Consider the following 20,326-nt stretch of genomic DNA (forward strand, 5'->3'; position numbering starts at 1 on the left):
CAACCTTCCAGATACTGTTTACCATAATCACGGATGACTGATTGCATGCGAGCAATAAAACCTGTCCATGCATAATCCAAGTCAATGAAAGATTGAGGAAAGAGTGGCTGACAGGCCTCAAGTATCAGTGCTTTGAATGCATCATGCTCCAAGTAACTATTATTGATGATAAGCAACCGTCGAAGTGGCAATCTGTCATCAGGCATGTCGTGCAGATGAACTCTGAGCCATAAGGGTACATGATTTGAATATGTAAATGTATAATCCACCCACAATTTGGTCGTGAGAGTATCATAATGAAACGGATCAATCTGATACCATCGATCCAAGCGAGCTTTGTAAGTGGATTGTGCATTATGTTGGAAGGTATACCCAGGCATCAGGGGCTGAGATTCTTTCCAAAGATCAATCAGATTAAGCGTTGCTACAAAATCTGCCTACGAAGACGTCTCAGTAGCAAGCATATGTGTACGACCGGATGTATTATCACCAGGTTGAGGGGCATTATTGAAATCTCCACATATGAATGCTTTCTGTCTCCAGGGGTACAATTTCATTTGTTGCCATATCTGTCCTCTAGCCTGAGAGGATTGAGGTGCATATATTGATGCAAATTCAAAGATTTCACCCTGAATAAAGCACTGCATAACCATCCATCTGCCTTGGAGGTCATTAAATGCCATGACTGGCTGTAAATGAGGTTTCACAAGAAAAAGTACACCCGAAAAGACATGGTGGCCTGCATAAAAAATATCATAACCAGCATAATGGCCTTGCTGTCCAGCGTAGTGATGTTGATTGTGTTCCTGAAGAGCAACAATATTTGGCTGCATATGCTTCAATTATGCCCAAACCATCTTCCACTTTTTAGGGTCACACAAACCCTGTACATTGAGAGTCAAAACTGTGATATATGACATCATATTTATATTGTATGTTCAGTATGAACAAAAAAGTAGCTCAAGCTTGCATTTCCTCCACAGGGTCTGCACCCTGATCAGGAGGAGGAATATCTATGAGACGGGTGGCTAGCAAGCTAGCAGCCTCTTCTTCGGGAAACAGAGTATGACCTGCAGTTACAGTAGCCCAGGTGATACCAATTCCAGAATTTTCTTCTGGGGTATGCCCACTAGAGGAGGCTCCATTCCAAGTTCTAGAAGGCAAAGGACGCCCGGGGATAATTGTCCTGCGCGGTGGCTGAGATGTTTCTTGAAGTGTCTTTTCTTTTCCTTTTGATGAAGAAGTAGAGGGATTAGCCACAGCTACATTCATATTAGAAGAGACTGGCATTTTGCCTTTTTCTTGTGGCATAACAAGAGTCTTTAGACTTTTGTTTTTAACCCCTGAAGGACCAGGAGTGTCCTTATTCTGCATTGGGATGGGCAAGGCATCAGGCGGCATCTTATGGAGGACCAGAGGACATTGAGATGCCATATGTCCAAACTTTTTGCATTCAAAGCATGCGCCTGCAAAAAGACCCCATTTGAGTCTGAAAAAAGCACTCCCCATGGAAACGTTATTTATGGTAACAGCATAAGATTCCGGAGTGGGCTGATCCGTGTCCCATAAAATACAGAATCGATTTGAGTTGCCATTTGGTCTAGGAGGGCATACAACCTTTCCTAGAGATGCTGCAATTTTAGGTAACAAGGAGGCCAAACATTGGGGGAAGTCCACCACTTCTACCCAAACAGGACAACGATGCTTAATCAAAGCCTGATAGTCTTTGGTGGGGGACCATGGCAGTACATGAACCATCTGTTGTCCATAGAAGAGAGGGGAGTGCTCTAAAAGCATTTGCTCATGGTGCTCATCCACCATAATGACCTCAAAGAAACCTCTTGCCACATAGTGGACTTTGCGAACAAAACAACCACCCAATGTCCGTGTTAACCAATTCCCGACATCAGCAGCAAACAGGCATCCTGCCTGGAAAAAAAATAATCACAGCATGCTTCGCATATTCTCGAATGGGATCTATGATTTCATCCACATCCACTGCAAGTCCCACCATAGGAACAGGATCTTTCCAATTCTTGCGTGTATCCTGAAATCCTTCATGCATTACCTCATAGATCAGCCCAGCCTCGGGCGTTTCATGCACAGGGTCATCCTGACCTACAGCCTGCTTTTGTTTTTTATGAGCATAATATTTTGTAGGAGAAGCCATGATGAGATAATAGGCACTAGGTAAAGTCGGTGCAGAAAGGCGATATCAGGACAGCTGGATAGAGGATCGAGGGCGCTGCAGAGGCACTAGCGAACAGTCGCAGTGGACCCACGAGCAGGGACGGGCACTCTAGAAGCAGAATCCGGCGACCAAACTGCAGAACTGGGCGATTGGGATAATGGCAAAGCTGTCTGCTGAGTAATTTTGGCGACGAATTGAAGCTGCGAGGGAACCAGGTGCTCACGGGAGCAGCAAACGATGGAGTCTAGTCGAGGCTGATGGACCACGCAGGGTCTCTCTCTCACAGTATACACACACCCACGCGCACGCACACACACGCACACACACACACACACACGAGCGCACAAAGGAGAAAGGCGAGCTATACACCAGGTCGTGAACCCTAGAACAAGCTCTGCAGACACACACACACATCTCTACACACACACACACACACACACACACACACACATATATATGCAGCTTTATCATGAGGGGGAGAGGGAGAGGGAGTGCCGGGCCAGATTGCCCTCCATCTCGTGAAGAAGATGGCCACCACCCTTACTAAAGCAGGTATGGACTCGGAGGTAGTTGAATGGTTTCATGCACATGGATTGCAAATGGATCATCTCCCCCCATTTCAGTACAGCCTACACTCCCCACACCTCGACCTCTCATGACAGGAGATGAACCGGATCATCCAGTTGGATCTACTCGGCCTACACACACATTAATCAAACTTGGCTGTCATCATCAAAGATAGGGACGAAACGTGAGTTCCACATGGAGCATTTTTTAAGACTCACCAGGGATGGATTCTTTGAGATCTCGTGGTACATGGAGATACACATGTCCTATGCACATCACGATCGGTCGACTCCGAGTATCCTCCCACCGCCTTCGAGTAGAGATTGGGAGAGCTGAGAACATCCCACCAGAGGAACGAATATGCACCGTAGAGGGGAGGTAGAGGACGAGGCTCGCTATATGTTCAGATGCCCAGTGTATTATGAGATACAGGGGAGATTTCATTACCTCTTCCGTGAATGTTTCGGGCCACTGACATGTGTGATGCAGTATAAGGACAAGAAATGTCTTGGGATTTACCTGATAGAGCTCAGACAACATAGGGGTGGAGTATTGAGAGGACATGCTAAGAGACAATGCCAACCTGTACATGATGTTGCCCAGAGATCCATCGCTGATTTCTTCACGGCACGAGCACCCACATCAGCCACCCGCACCGACACTGTCGCATCGGCATCAGTTCATATCAGACGTATGACATGGGTCATATTCGTATCCTAGAGGAGTCCTAAGTGGGCAGGCCTACTCCATGCTATGCGCAGGTGCCCCCGACCCAGAGCACTGAGGATCTCCACCACACAGATATAGATTGATGAGATTCTCCAACAACATGACATGCCCTCACCATAGCCACATCTGCCATCAGGAGGCTTATAGAGTCCTGTTTCAGTTTTCAGGTTTCATGTTCTTTTTTAGTTTTTCTGTGGCACTGTATACCCATGGTATCATTGTACCATTCATGGTTTCTTAGGCTTTTTGTGATCAGAGGGACCTCACTGTTAACCTTGGAAAAACCAAGGTCATAGTCCTTCATACCTCACCGGCAGGACTGAGACATGAGATTCTCATATGTAGGGGAGACAGTGGAGATTGTGCACACTTACATATATTTGGGGGTCACTTTCACAGGACCACGGTACCGGATGAGATCAGCAGCACATGCCAGTATTGCTAGGGGACATGCAGCTCTTGCGGGACTTGAGTGACAGTGCTTTCAGGCCCACTTCCAAGAACTGTACACCAAGAGATGGCTTTTTGACACCTTAGTGACGTTAGTGACACCGGCAGCGATGTATGGGGCACCTTTTTGGGGTCCCGATCTTGGTGGAGAGGATTGGAGGAGGGTGGAGACACTACAGGTTATGATGTATTCATGTATGATTAGGAGCAAACCATCAGTGCCTCATGCCATTATTCTAGCAGAGTTTAGAGCCTCCCCGCTAGTTGTGCATGCCCTGTTCTAGACAGGCACATATATACAGAGGGTCTACGGTTTGAGTAGAGATAGGCTCCCCAAGCTGGCACTTGAACCATCCTGCTGCGCCTAGCAGAGGCAGGACACACACAGACTTGGTACGCCAGGGTCACACTGCTTTCAAGCACATGGGTTCCATATAGATGGCTTACCTCCTTTCCACTACAGCCTTGATGTTCTTCTCCTACAGCTGATCCACCAGGACATTAATCACCTCATCTGTACAGATCTATCTAGACTAGAAACACATCACATGGGTAGCACCACAACAACTGTAGGCAGTTCTATATCTGCCTACAGTTCAGGCCAAGTGGTTTCATTCGGGAGCCCCGTTACATGCTCAGGCACATGTCACATGCCATGAGGATTGCTATTGGCCAGATCAGAGTTTCGTCTCACCAGCTCTGGGTGGAGACAAGGAGAGCAGCAGATATCCCCAGAGAGGACAGGATCTGCTTGCTATGCACACTGGAGATGGAGACGGAGGAGCACTACATATGTAGATGTCCAGTGTATTATGAGATCAGAGGGAGATTCCACTGTTTTTTCCGGGAGGGGTTTGGGCCACTCACGAGAGTTCTAGACTATCTAGATCAGAGATGCTTGGGGCGTTATAGTAGAGATCAGGCAGCACAAAGAACATTTACTTCATGAGACAGAGGCAGCCCGCATACACATTCTAGTTACCCATCACTCCACCCACCTCCACCAGGTGCCAGAGAGAGCCATGTGAGGATGACCAGCTGGTATAGACCACGCAGTGTATACGGGCCCCTTAGGTTCCCTGGTGTTTCCTTGTTGTGATGTCAAACGCTTTTGTATAGTGTACGGTATGCCCATACGGTACACAAAGTATTGTACGGATCACAAGGTTGAGTACAAGTATGGAAGCAACTATGGCAAATGTCAGTATTCTTACATCCTAGATGGTTGGTCGATAGATGGATTGCCTCGCTCTATTCTGAGTGTTTTGAGTATATTCTATATGCACCTTTCTTGGATCTTTCTATGCAAGAGTTCAACTGCATCATCCGCCTCAAGGTAGCTCGCCTCCATATAAGTCAGACATGACTGTCTCCATCGGAACTTCCCACAAAGCTTTAGTTCTACATGGACCATTTTTTGAGTCATGGAGGATGGTTTCATTGAGAATTGCAGACAACATGTCCCATGCCATGAGGTTTGCCATTGGTTAGTTGAGAGTATCTTCTCGCTTTTTCGGATAGAGATATAGAGATGAGAGGGTAAACCTCGAGAGGCACGGCTTTGTAGACTATGCACAACAAGGGAAATTGAGATGGAGGAGCACTTCTTTGATGGGGGAGGTCTCACTATCTCTTTAGGGAGGGGTTTGGCCCCCTTACGGAGGTGGTGCATTACAGAGATTAGAGGTGCTTTGGGTGTTGGCTTACTAGCATCATCACCTAGAGGCTTTACGAAAGCTATAGATAGGTCACTAGGCGAAGTGAGATGCAACTCAGTCTCCATTGCTGACTTCTTTAGACCTCATGAGGTGGATGTGTCAGATTCTCAACATGGTCAACATCCAAGAGGATTGGGAGGTCACGGACACCACCAGCAGGGCCCGCCCTGGGAGAGTGCTTGTTGGACGTGAGTGTTGGCACCTCGCACATGTGGCGTTATCTGAGATCGAGCACATGCCTTTTCGAGAGCCTGGTGACCCTGTCCTCTGAGATCCGTGCCCTTTTTGTTGGAGCTCTACATTCGAGACATCCTCGTGTGACGTACGAGCAATGGCTTATATAGATTCACAATTTGGAGCATTGGAGTTGGAGTGACCTCGTGTTTCAATTCCTCAAGACACTAGTTGAACTACTCAGTTCATTCCATAGGCTTGTACTTATTGTACTTATCTTTCTTCACCTCTTTTTGCAAGATTCAAAAGAGGTAAAGTGATCTTGGCATGATTCTAAATAAAAGTTTGAATATCAAGAAAGAATTTCACTTGAGTGATGGTCTTAAAATTGGCCTTTCACACACTTTTGTGACTTTCTTGTAGTCTTTTCAAATACCATTAATAGGAATAACGTGTCCAAGATACACAAGCTCCTTCTTAGAGAAGTCGCACTTACTTTCTTTTGCAAATAGGACTTTCCTCCTAAGAATCGCTAAAACAATTCTTAAGTGTGGACTATGCTTCATTAGTGTTTTACTATTAACGAGCATGTTGTCCACAAACTTTCCCGGATATGGACAAAAGCTATCGTTCATCATCTATTGAATAGTACTTCGTACATTAGTGAGTCCACAAGGCAATACTAAGAACTCATAATGTCCATATCTAATTCTAAAATCGGTCATCCTCAACTATCCTAATCTCGTGGTATCCCATTCTTAGATCAATCTTTGAGGAGTATCTCGCTCCACAAAAACAATCAATGAGACCATCCATCTTTGGAAAAGCTGCAAACTTATTATGGCCTTGTAATCCATACATTCTTTTTGTCTATCTTTCTTGTCCACCAAGAGAATCAGCGCACCCCAAGGTCATATGCTAGGCCTAACATGTCCTATCCGGAAATCCTCTTGAAGCTGTGTGGCAATTTCATCCTCGTTAGACCAAGTCAAGTTGTAGGGCTGCCTAAACATTGGTTGTGCTGTAGGTATAAGCTCAATCTTATTATCTAGACCCCTCTTTGGTGGTAAATCCACACTCGGAAGGTCAACATCCTTCATCCTTGTAAAATCCATGGCACGAGAACTTGAACCAACTTGTTGATTCTCACTAACACTACACTCGAGAAAAAATTTTCTCCCATCCAAAATTGAATCGACGACTTTAGTAGCTGACACCTCTAAGGTTTCAGCCACTTGTTGTCAAGAACGAGCCTAGAACAAGTTACTCTGACGTATCAATGCTTCATACATGTTCCAATTTGAATATGAATTAATGTTATCATTAAATCATACATCGCACTTAAGAACATCACATTATTCTTTATAAAACATTTTTCAATAGTTTCCGAAGCTGAACATACATGACTATGATTATGCATGGAAATTGGACAATGAATAAAAGAAAGTTTATTCATTAGACCAGATTGATCTTTATACAAAGTAAAATTCTTCTCATTGTGCTCAAAAGTATTCACATGATGTACGCAGTCAATATTTACACTGGGCTTTTGTGGAAAAATCAGTCTTTGTCAACAAAGCAGCTGTACAAGACCACACTGGGCCGTCGCATTTTACTCCAAGAGTTTGACGGCACTCCTACGACCTGCTCTTGGTGGCACTGGCAGGGTATCACTCAGGGTTTTCTCTTGAACTTGTGGCGACAATTGTGGGAGAGATTCCGACGGCGGAAGATGACCCTCGTCTTGTGGCTTCTTGCCCAAACCAGCCTTGCAGTTGGTTCTTGGTTGGTTGTTGCAGGGGCAATCGACACAATGCTGTCGTTACATGGCCTCGTAGGAGACTGAGCAAGATTGCCTTTGGGACTGTCCATAGGCATAGTAGATTTGGTGGTGGATCCTCCATGTGTTCACTTTGGAGGCCAGCACCCTCTGCTTTGTCACGTGGGGGATAGTGGCCTGGGTCATTGAGGCAAGGGAGGCATTGCACTATGATGATGGCCTTGCCCTCCAGCACTCAAACTTACAAATTAGGCCATCTCAACCTCATCCGTACTTGCATTTCATTGGACCCCGGAGACTCGGGTATACTAATGTTGGGAGGATCTCCGCTTGGGACATTTGGCATGCCACATGTCATGCGGCTATTAACAGTTCTTGTGCCCCCCCCTTGCTTCCTGTTGGAAACCAAGAGTTGCCATTCCACCCATGATGTGTCCAATACCACATGATGGGAGAGACGACGACTGGCCAACAAATGTGCCCAGCGTGCTTAGTGCTTCCCAAAGGCGCTTAGCACCCTTGGAGGAACACATATCTGCATGGGTCAGTGGAGGTGCTGGCTTTGCCAAGGTAGATCCCCACTTTGCCTAACTAGCCCTCCTGGGGGAGTTGAAGATAGGAGGGGTCCCGTTGGACTATTTATGTCCTTTCATCTTTCTCACTTTCCTTGCATGTAGGACTACTTACAATCCTCATTAGCCATGCGAGATTTACACCTCCAACAACACTCTCTCTCCCCCCCCCCCCCCCCCAAAGCAGGTGAGAGTAGTAGGCTTCCAGAATCCACGATCACCAATCGCATATTGATCCCTATCCTCTCAAAGTTGCGGATGACCTTTTGGTGGCGTCTGTGGCTTTAGATGAGATGCCCCTTGGTTCGTCTTTAGTGGGATCTTGGTGAGTGGCCATAGCAAGACCCCCACAGAAGACTGGAGTCTCCTATGGCATCCCTTTTTTTTCCACTACTGTGTACACAAACAGGAGTTTGACTACACTCTCACGGCCTCCTCTTCGCGGCACTCGTAGGGTATCTTTTAGGGTTTTCTCTCATACTTCTAGAAGAGATTGTGGAAGAGCCTCTGAGAGTGGACGATGACCCTCTTCCTGTGGCTCCTTACCCACCGTAGCCTCACAATTGGTACATGGTGGCTGTTGCAGAGGCAACCGGCACAAATGCAGTCGATGCGGGGCCTCACAAAGAGACTGAAAGGCATTGCCTTTGGCAGTGTCTAGAAGCATAGTAGATTTGGTGGTGGATCCTCTATCTATTCACTTTAGAGACCAGAACCCTCCCGCTTTGTCACATGGGGAACAGTGGCATGGGGAGGATGGCCTTGTCCTCCAGCAGTCACACTTCCAGATTACGTCCATCTCAATCTCAGCTATACCAGCATCCCATCGGCCCCGGAGACTAGGGTATGCCAGCGTTGGGAGGATCTCTACTTCGGACATTTGGGGTGCCAGATGTCACGAGGCCATCGACAATTCTCATAGCTCCCTACCACCATGCTCAACCCCCCCTCCCGGTGGGTGGCCCGGTGCCGAGACTGTCTGGCACATTTGGATGGACAGCATACACTCTCTTCAATGGAGATGGGTAAAGAGAATGTGGGGGAGAGGGAGAGCTTGAGTTCCTTGCAAGCAAACACACACACACACACAAGAGAGAGGAAGACACAAAAGAGATGGATGGCTCTTCTATCTTCTTCTCTTCTCTACAACCATATAACTAAAAAGATAAGAGTACATACTATAAGGGAAAGTACTCTCCTACAATAACATACAATGGTCAGTCCATAGTGTGAACTTGACTATATGAGCTGGCGCTATAACTATGTCATTAACTCTAGTATTCCAAAGTGACTGTCACACAGCTTGTCATCCATTGGCGGCATATCAACCATAATCTCACTAACCATGCCAGTGGCGTAAGTGCGGAAGCTATCACCAAGGCGGGTTATCAATGTCTGCAGCACTAGTTGAGCTTGATATCTCAACTCGTCCTTGAGCTCAACTCCACACCCTGCACTTCAAGTAAGCTCCTAAACCGGTGGAGCTTCTGTGCCCAATGCCTTCGTGAAGATGTCAGCCACCTGATCCTCTGTGCTGACATATACCAGATCTACTTCACCTGCTAGAACCTTCTCCCTTACAAAGCGATAATTCAACTCAATGTGCTTCGTTCTAGCATAGTATACTGGGTTGCTGGCTAAATGTATGCTACTCATGTTGTCACAATAAATGACAACTGCTCTATCCACGGGCTCACCCATATCACCAAGTAGCTTCTAAAACCAAGCTACCGCACAAGCTGCCATAGCAACATCCTTGTACTCTGCCTCTGTACTCGACAAAGCAATTGTTGGTTGTTTCTTACTGCTCCAACTCATAGTAGCACTCCCAAACGAAAACATAAATCCACTGGTAGACCTCCTGTCTGCGACACTACTAGCCCAATCAACATTTGTGTACCCATGTAGCTGTATCTCTGTACTAGCCTCATAGAAAAGTCCATAATCAACTATGGACTTTATGTACATGAGAATCTATCTAGCCACATCTAAGTGTGGCTTCCTAGGGGCTTGCAAAAACTGACTCAAGTCCAACAACATAGCTTAAGTCTGGCCTACTAATAGTCATGTAGATCAAGCTATCCACTATGCGCTTGTATACAATGGGGTCCTCCAAAAGCTCACTTGTATCTGTGGAAAGTTTTGTTCCAATGGCAATGAAATAGGCTTATAGCCTATCATACCATACTTGGACAACATATCCAAGCCATACTGTTTCTGTGATAACAAAATTCCATGAGGTGATCTCACCACCTCTATGCCCAAGAAATACTGCAACTCACCAAAATCCTTCATCTCAAACTTCTACTTCAAAAGTCTTTTAACATCATATATGTGAGCATCAGTATCAGTGATAATCAAGTCATCCACATAAATGACTAATAGTATGATCCCTCTCTGTCTTTTTCACATAAAGTGAAAAATCTGCATTGGATATCTGAAATCCAATGATAATAAGATACTTCTTGATCTTGTTTGCCCATGCTTTGGGTGCCTGCTTCAAGCCATATAGGGCTTTGCATAACTTGCATACAAAATCTAGTCTACATCACACTCATAACCTGGTGGCTACATCATGTATACTTCTTCTTGTAAATCACCATGCAAGAAGGCATTCTTTATATCCATTTGATGTAAAGAACAATCCTTTGCAGCAACCATAGCAATGACAGCTCTCACGGTTGCCATTCTCGCAACCGAGCTGAATGTCTCCTCATAGTTAATGCCATAGGTCTATGTATAGCCCTTGGCAACCAATCTCACCTTATACTTGCTCACTGAACCATCTGCATTATGCTTGACCATATACACCCACTTACACCCAATTACCTTCTTTCCCTTAGGCAAAGGCACTAACTCCCATGTTGCATTTGCATCCAATGTTGCCATCTTCTCATTTATGGCCTCTTCTCATTTTTATTTTCAAGTGCCTGCTCAAAACAAGTGGGCTCCAACTCCTGTAGTGCTTTAACTATGTAAGCATAATAATGGCTTCTATATCCATCATATCTCAACCTGTCAACAGGGTACCTAACCCTCGTAGACCTGCGTACACCTGGATCACTACCATGTGTCCTCAAAACAGCCCTGGTTTTCCTTACATCAGGAGTAACCACAGACGGAATGCCAAGCTCCTCATTAAGGCTCTGCTTAGAGCCACTAGAGTCACCATCCATATATGAGTGACCTATTGACAGATCAGGCACAAAAGGTTGATCTATCTTTTCCTTCTCTTTGTGTGATACATGTGTATCTACATCTGTCCTCAACCTTCCTGATGATGGACTAACATTGGATCCATTGCTAGAAGACTCTCCAGATTTACTAAGCACCTGTGATTGATGCTCTACATGTGTTGCAGCATCAATACTTCTTATATTTGCATCTTCTGTTGCCTTCATTGTTGGTGCATACTAGCTACTCATCTCATCAAAGATACCATCTCTGCGTACTCGCATCCCACGAGTGGTAGGGTTATAACATCTATAGTCTTTCTGCTCCAAAGCATAACCAATGAAGATGCATTTTTCTATCATCTCTGCGTACTCGTATCCCACGAGTGGTAGGGTTATAACATCTATGGTCTTTCTGCTCCAAAGCATAACCAATGAAGATGCATTTTTCTATCTTTGGAGTTAACTTACTTCGTCAAGAACATGCACATATGCAATACACCCAAACACTTTCAAGTGTGAAACATCTTGTTTTATACGTGTAAACTTCTGTTCAGGCGTCATATCATGAATAGTTGCAATGGGGATCCTGTTCATAATATACAGAGCAGTTGCTACTGCTTATGTCCAAAAATAATGTGCATATTCTTTTCATACATCAAGGCATGTGCTACTTCTATAATGTGCCTATTTTTTCTTTTGGCAACACCATTCTGTGTACTTGCATGTAAACTGTCTCTTGATTCCTTGCTTTCTCAAGAAATCACTGAACTCATTGTAGAAATACTCTCCCTCACCATCTGATCTCAGGTATTTTCTTTTGTACGTCTTTTTCCTTCTCGACCAAGACTTTAAATCTCCGAAAGTAAGTAAACACCTCACTTTTCTCCTTCATGAGATAAACCCACACTAGGAAAGTGTGGGTTTATCTCATGAAGGAGAAAAGTGAGGTGTTTACTTACTTTCGGAGATCATCAATGAATGTAACACAATACCTGCATCCTACAATCGTTGCAATCTTGGTTGGTTCCCACACATGTGAATGTATAACATCTAATGGCCTTGCACTGACATGCTTTTTCATGTGGGAAAGCATGTTCGGCTTGCTTACTAAGCGGATATGCTTCATATACTTTACGCATACCATCAACCTTAAACTTTGGCAAATCTACAACAATATTTTTTGGTTGCATAGGCTTTAGCTGCTGTATATTCACATGACTAATGCGCTTGTGCCATATGTCAATATCTGCAATGATACCTGTTCCATATCCAAACATGGCTGTCTTTCCCTCAGACATGTTCATATCCAAAGTAAGCATCCTATCATTTCTATTACCCTTTACAATCAAGCGACACTGATTTTTGAAGTCTTTCACAACTGCATTTTGCCATCTTGCATAGACAATGGCACTTTACTAACATGCGCAATGGGATGTGCAATATCATCGCTTGTTTTTACATAACTTGGTTTTTCTATTTTTACCTGCATGCCTCTAAACCATTCACTATGACTGGTCATGTGGTTAGAGGCGCCAAAATCCACATACCATATATCTTTAGATCCTCACACATCTCCTGTTGTGTTGTGGAACTGAGCATGTGCTACATCACAAACAACTGCTCACGTTTGTCTCACCACCCTGTTTACTAGATGATGCATAGTTGCCTTCTTGCTGCAACTTTCCACTTTTAATGTCATTGTGTTTTTTAAAGTGGTCCTTTGCCATGTGTCCTAGTTTGCCACAACAATAGCACTCTATGCTATTTGCACTTTTATTTCTTTGCCAACCATCTCAGCTCCTTTGGCTCCCCCTACCTCTAGACTGGCCTCTTTCACAGGGTATAATTGTTGCTCCTGTTGTCAATCATTGGATTGTTGTTGTTCTTAATTTTGGTTTTCACGTCAGCCACCACCTTGGCCTTGACCACGATCTTTACCTTTGACTCTACGTGAATTGGAGTAGAAGGCTTGTTCTGATGTGTTCTTGCTTTGTAAAGAAGACTAGCCACCACCTTGGTCTTGACCACGATCTCTACCTCTGACTCTATGTGAATTGGAGTAGAAGGCCTATTCTGATGTGTTCTTGCTTTATAAAGAAGACTCCTTACCAAGAGACTTTTCTTCTATGATCAGCAGACACTAAGTCTCGAAAATTTGGAACATTCTCCTTAACTGCAATGGAGGTCTTGAATGGCTTGTACTCTTTGCCAAGCCCATTTAGATAAACGCTCACTAAATCATCATCTTCCACCAATACATTGATAGACCCAAGGGATTCAACAATGCCGTTAATCTTTAAAGCATACTCATTGATAGGCATGCATTTCTTCTCCATAATATGCTGCTCTTATTTTAACTGTAGTTTCCTTGCCTTAGTATTGGTGTGAAACATCTGCACTAGGTTCTGCCATGTAACTGCTAGAGTGTTGGCATTGTGTATGTGTCCTATCATTGTGTCTGTGACACTGATTGAAAGCCATTAGATGACTTTTCTTGCATCCTGATTCCAGTCCTTGAATGCCTTTATATCTGTTGGAGTGACATTCTCTTCAGGCAACTTTGGAGGCTCCTCATTGTCTCCTTTGACATAGTCCCAAAATCATTTACCCATCAGGAAATTGGTCATTCTGAACTTCCAAGCATAGAAGTTGTTCTTATCCAGCTTCTCACTGACAATCTGATTGATTCCGTCAAACATGTTTGCCTATAGCAACCAGAATCCTGCAAACGCATAATTTATGTATGCAACCTGTAACATAGCAGTATCTTCTATGACTGTCGCAACGATACTTCAACATAACTTGTATGTCACCAAATGTGACTAGAGTACATGTACATACACCCATAGTTGTCAGGTACGAAAAGTTCGATTCGGTATGGTACGTTCAAATACGGTGTTGGAATGCACCGCTAAATTTTGAAAATAAAAATACGGTGGAGGTACAGTCCATTTAAAAAATACTTAAAAATAAAAAAATACGGTGGAGAAAGAGGGAGATGATTGAGAGAGGGGAGAGAGGCTTGAGCTTTGAAGGAGAGCTCAAGGGAGAGGATAGACTTGAGCAATGAGCACTCGTGAGTGAGAAAAAGATCAAAAAACAGCCTCAAAAAATGGTGAGAAAAAAGAAGGAAAAAAAACGGTCAAATCCTAGTCGACCGTACCTCCACCGTACCGTACTGAACTGTACGTATCGACCGTATCGAACCATACCTCGTGGGTGGTGCGCGAACTGGGTGCCACTATGCATACACCCAAGATCAGCAATACATATGCAAACACTGTCTGCACTCCCAAAATGTATTGTTGCACTTGCATTGTTGTAATCAGATTTTGAGCAGAAACAGTTCTCAACCAAAACCTTCCAGAATTGCCAAAAACACCTTGCAGAGACCGAATGGAGACCGCAATGCACCCAAAACGCGATTTTGGGTGCAAAACATAGTACTTTGTACTGCGTACTTTATAGGCATCTCCAAGCGTGCAAAAATAGCTCATCAATTGCAAATGTATATCTCCCAGACCTACCTAGGGGGTGTTGTACCTAAACAAGAAGGGGAAGAGATGTTGATGCTCTTACCCCTGTACCGCTTCCTTACTTGCTTTGTTCTTGCCTCTTGCTTGCCTCCTTAGCTCTCCGACAAACCAGAGCTCGGGGAGAGAGAGCTTGAGTTCCTTGTAAGCAAAAGACACACACACACACATGAGAGAGCAAGACACAAGAGAGATGGATGGCTGAATTTTCTTTTAACTTCTTGTCTTCTCTACAACCATATAATTAAAAAGATAAGAGTATGTACTATAAAAAGATAAGAGTACATACTATAAGGTAAAGTACTTTCCTACAATTAACTTTAGAATTGATCAAGGTTTTGGTTACTTGTTGTAATGATTACGTTATGTATGATAAATGTAAGAAATCTTAGGTTCTTTTTTTCTCTTTTGTCATGATAAACAAATTGAGGTGTGTTGCAACAACGAAGTCCACAACTTGGAGAAAGCCGGTTTCTTAATGTGCTGGTTTGGTTTCAGATTATACCCTTGCCAGTTTGGCATGGACCAGGCTATCGGTCCCTTGGTTTTCGGTTTGGTAATATCTGCTACATAAGGTATGCAGCTAAAACATTAACATGTAGTACCACACAGTTTGACTGGACTGTTAATGTGGTTACTGATTTTTTGTTGCAGTGATGTCAGTGAGATTCCAGATGAGACGTACCCGCTGCTAGAAGATTGTGAACTGCTTATATTGGTGAGAATCAACTTCTTGAACTAGCAAAGAAACAACTTGCCTTTGAGTAGACGCGTCGCAGATGTATTGGCTACTGATAGCTTTGGGACAACTTATGGTAGTGGTTATTGGTTATGCTTTAGATTATTCTTATGACATCATGTTGGAAGCTTGCATTCTTAATTTTTCTTCCAATAACGTCTTTTACCCTTCAAACAGAAAGACATGAGTATGCACACGAGTACCATGGGTTCAACAAGGACATGTAAGCCTACCATATGGGTTCAAAAAGAGGGGTTTTATTAGTGGGAAAATTTGCGGAAATAGACTTATCAAGGGGTATGCTAATGAAAAAACTTCATAAGTTTGTTCAGAGATGAGGTTCACAGGGAAGGTGTTTATACCCTTGGAATGCACGTGTTCTGTAGGCACCCTCCAAGCTCAAGGAGTTATTACCTTTCAAAACTTTTGTTAGCTAAGGTAGTGGGCAAGCCCCACAAGTGAGCGGCTAGCCTTCTAGCCTGGTTGGAGTGAACAACGTGCATAGTTCTTAGAACTGTGGGCCAGTTATGAATTATGTTATTTGACATCTAAGGGTGGTGAAGTCCCTGATCCAAGCTTTAGGAGCTGGATCACCTGTTGCTGCTGCAGATGAAAGTGGAGGTACCGAACATCCATCCGTGATGTCTAGTGTGTGGGTGTGGCAAGACCACCATGTCTGTGTGCATGGTACACATGTTAGTTGACATGAATTTTCCTTAGAAAGCTGGTAAGGCGTCCCTATTAGGATTTGAGCCGGAATTAAGAGCTCTAATCACTAGGTTAATGCATTGGGGGTTCCCAATGTAAATTGTACATTGAAACAAAAGAATCAATTTATGATAATTTCAGCAAATACAAAAGTGCATTGAGCTGTGTTTAGGGGGTGGGGACGGGACTGAGGTGGAAACCACTCCCACACATTTATCCAAGGATTATCTTTTTATTTGTGTTTTTGAAGAAAATGGAGCCCAGCAAACTGTTTCCAAAATTTGGAGCAAAATCTCCTGCATGGCTATGAACCTGCAAAAGCTAATTGAACGTGTGCACAACAAATGAACCAGAAAAGCAATTTTTTTTTTTACAAATTCAAACTTTCTTTTGAAAAATTTGAGCTCTCTCCCATCATGGTATGCTGGAGTAGATGAGTGGTTCTCAGCACATGGGCTCGACATGGATAGATTACCGCCCTTCCAGTACGATGATGACTCCCCATACTTTACACTCTCTGGAGAGGAGAGGAATAGAGTTCTGAGACAGGATTTGATCCAGATGCACACCAGGGAGACTTGGTCAGGTCCCCTTCCCACCAAGATGCAGTACTACAGATCATTTCCTTAGATTCATAGAAGATGGATTTGTGAGAAGACCAGGCTGCATGGATGTACACATGTCTCACACTATGAGGGTGACTATTGGCCAGATCAGAGTTTCCTCTCACACTCTGGAGATTGAGGTAGGGAGAGCAGCATGGACCCCTAGAGAGGACAGAGTATGCAGATTATGCCACAGAGAGGTAGAGTCAGAGCAGCATTACATATGCAGATGCCTTGTATATTATTAAATCAGAGGGAGATACCACTGCTTGTTCAGAGAGGGTTTTTGCCCACTTAGCCGGGTGATGGGAGTATCCTGATCAGAGATGCCTGCTTTTTCAGGTCTATCAGCGAGCCACATCCCCCTCCCCTTGTATCATCTACCTCCCAACGAGGGCTCACAGTTCAGAGAGCATTAGAGATCAGAGCTGCCAGGAGACCGCGACTACGTGGACGCAAACCACCACTACTCCATTAGGCCCAGTCTGCCCAGATCCAAGCACAATACCGCAGAGCTATGGAAGAGAGAGTCAGAGGCTACACCAGGGCACAACAGATGTGAGAGTCCTCCTCGCCCCATGCCCCATGTATGATGTACTACACCCCACCATCTTCACTGGGTGGAATTAGCAGTATACCACTTATCATGATTGTACATCTATAGCATGCTAGACAGTGATTGCATAGTGAGCTGCATATGACTATGATTAGCTTTTCATTCAGTTTTTCTTTCCATGATACTCATGACATGGACTTGTTGTATACAGATTTGTCTCATAGTCTCAACAATATGGTATGAGCAGTATGATCCTATGGGTATCTGTAACTTCCCATAGTTCGGTGATGATGGGTGCACTGCTAGGGCCAAGGTGGCTTGGCGTGTGATTCTCCAACCCTCCCAAAAAGGGGGTTTAGGCATCATCGATCGAGCTTCACATCGCAGAGCCATTCTGGCCAAGTTGATTGTCCATGGTTTCTTGTCAGGCGGAGAACCGTGGAAGGATTTTCTTCTCAGGTTCGCACTTCCTCCCTGGGTGGTCCTTGGTCCACGAGCATCAGATGGATCTTCTCAAAGGTCCCTATCAGCAGGCTTAGCACCTCTTTTGAGGATAAGTTTGCGCCCAGCCTCTTCTGTTCTTGCAAGGCCCTTCGATTTTCCCTCTTCCTGTCCCCGCCTGGGTGTGACAAGAAGTGCCTTCGGCAGCCTCTTATGTGGAACGCACCCATTCAGCTTCCGTCAGGCCACCCTCTTGGTGCATGTGCCAACCCACCTCGCCTGGGGTCGCATCAGTTTCGGCCTTACTCAGACTGTGGATTCTGTTTTCACAGTCTCCCTCCCTCAGTGTAGCAGGAGAGGCTTGCTAGCCTTAGGGGGGGGGGGGGCCCACCCTTACCTCGACATCGAATCCGCCCACACCCCCACCCCCACCCCCACCCCCTCCACCCCCCCCCAGAGTAGCACAACCTCATGGATCTGTGTCCCAATTGCTTCATTCTCGCGAAAGGATGTTCCTTTGGCAATCTTCTGAATCCCCTTTCCCCTTTGTGGTAGGGGATCAGGGACTACTCTTTCCAGGTGCAGGCCTTACGGAGGAGGATTGTCCTTCACTGCCCCAGCGGTGGGTGAGGATTATGAGCTTTCACGACCACCGATGGCACCAATGATCCGACCTGGCATTGCTGGCTTTTAGAGAGCCGCCCCTTGATCCACCTCTAGTGGGATCCAAGAGAACGGCACTGGCAAGGCCAGACCTACCATCCGGTTTCCCCAAGCATCCCCTTCTTCCAGTAGTCGGTTAGCCTAGGCTGGTGCATTCTCTTACAAACACTAGATGGTACCCCGGCAGTTATAGCACAATGGCAGGCTCAAGTCATACTTCAAGATTTCCTTTCAGACTACTGGCACTGACTCTAGGACTGCTTTCGCCTTGGAAGGTTACTCTCTTTCTCTGGATTTTGTCACACTGCAGCCTTGCAGTTGGTACCTCACATGCCATCGCGGGCCGGCCCTCTTTGTGTAGCCGCTGCAGTGCCCCCGAGGAGACCCAGTGCCATTGCCTTTGGGGCTGCCTAAAGGCGCAGCAACTCTGGTGGAGGATCCTCTGGCTTTCCACATCTGAGCCAGCACCCTCTGTTTCATCACATGGGGTGCAATACGTTGGGTTACAGAGGAGGGTGCAACTGAAACTCGCGGCGGGTGCCCGGGGGACTAGGGCCTTTGACACACTTGTTGATACCATCAATGCATATTAAAACATTTAAACATGGCCACAGCCTTAACACATATCCATCATCACTTTGCATAAAACATAAAGCTGGACAAAACATCCACAAATGCTGAAAATGGAGCTTGCACATGTGACACCACATAGAGGCCGGAATGGGCCGACCCCCCCCCCCCCCCCCCCCCCTTGGAGTATTTTATTACCCAAGGAGAATAATATCATGTACAATCTTTGAGGGCCTTACTCTCCCCACGGGAGATGCCGGATTATCCATATACAAATGCCATAACACAGCCCAACACAAGGCTACCAAGCCGGAACATAGGCTGTAGAAATGCTGAGCCAACAATATAATCCATATACCTCCGTGTGGGTACTGATTCTTCCCCAAAAACCACGGGTCTTCATGCAATAGAGCTGGTACAACAAGTACAACTCTCCATTCAGCCGGTACAGCAGGTACAATGGTTGGTACAGTTGGCGGTGGTTGGTACAACAGGTACAGCAAGTACAAATGTTGGTACAACAGGTACAATGACTAGTACAGCAGGTACAGTGGTTGGTACAGTCGGTACGGTGGCTGGTACAGCCGGTACGATGGCTAGTACAGCAAGTACAAATGTTGGTGCAACAAGTACAATGGCTAGAAATCATAATAAATGATTAAATACCCTTGCCTTCAGTATTTCTTCGCGATGGAAGCCTCCAAAACAGTCCCCAACAGTCGGTATTCTTCATGGGCAGCCTTCAAGAGAGAGAGAAAGAGAGTAGCCATCATTAGGGCAGCCTGTAACGGTGGTAGAGGCTAGTGTGCAGCAAGAGAGCCTCCATTAATGAAGAGAGAGGGCTCCAATTTATAGATTTGGGCCTCCCATGAGCTAAAATGGCAAGAGAAGGCTACGATGACAAGTGGAGAGCCACACAATAGCTGAAGTGACAAGTGTGAGGCCACTTGTCTCACTTTGATCCACTTTCTAACAAATGTCAGGCCACTTGTCTCACTTTGGTCCACCTCCTTGCCACATGTCCCAATCTAAGAGATGGGTTCTTCCATAAACTTTATCTCTAAAAATATCCCAACTGGTAGACATTCTGTCATAGGCATTTTGCCAACTCTTGGTATCTGCTCAATTCCAGATGTAATGACGCGAACAGAATT

At 45.1% G+C, this 20,326-nt stretch overlaps 1 protein-coding gene across 5 annotated transcripts in view; it reads left to right on the plus strand.

The window, feature by feature from the left end:
* The window catches only part of LOC147603754 (Metallo-hydrolase/oxidoreductase superfamily protein), a 128,004-nt gene that overhangs the window by 94,283 nt on the left and 13,395 nt on the right, over window positions 1-20,326 (plus strand). For all 5 annotated transcript variants that reach the window (XM_086795910.1, XM_086795911.1, XM_086795914.1 and 2 more), the window contains 2 exons: window positions 15,389-15,465; window positions 15,545-15,608. In XM_086795910.1, the coding sequence (XP_086652036.1) occupies window positions 15,389-15,465; window positions 15,545-15,608 (141 nt within the window). The remainder of the gene's footprint in view (window positions 1-15,388; window positions 15,466-15,544; window positions 15,609-20,326) is intronic.

The sequence above is a fragment of the Cibotium barometz genome, chromosome 63, assembly GCF_041138505.1.
Source record: "Cibotium barometz isolate CiBa-2024 chromosome 63, ASM4113850v1, whole genome shotgun sequence".
Lineage (NCBI taxonomy): Eukaryota > Viridiplantae > Streptophyta > Polypodiopsida > Cyatheales > Cibotiaceae > Cibotium > Cibotium barometz.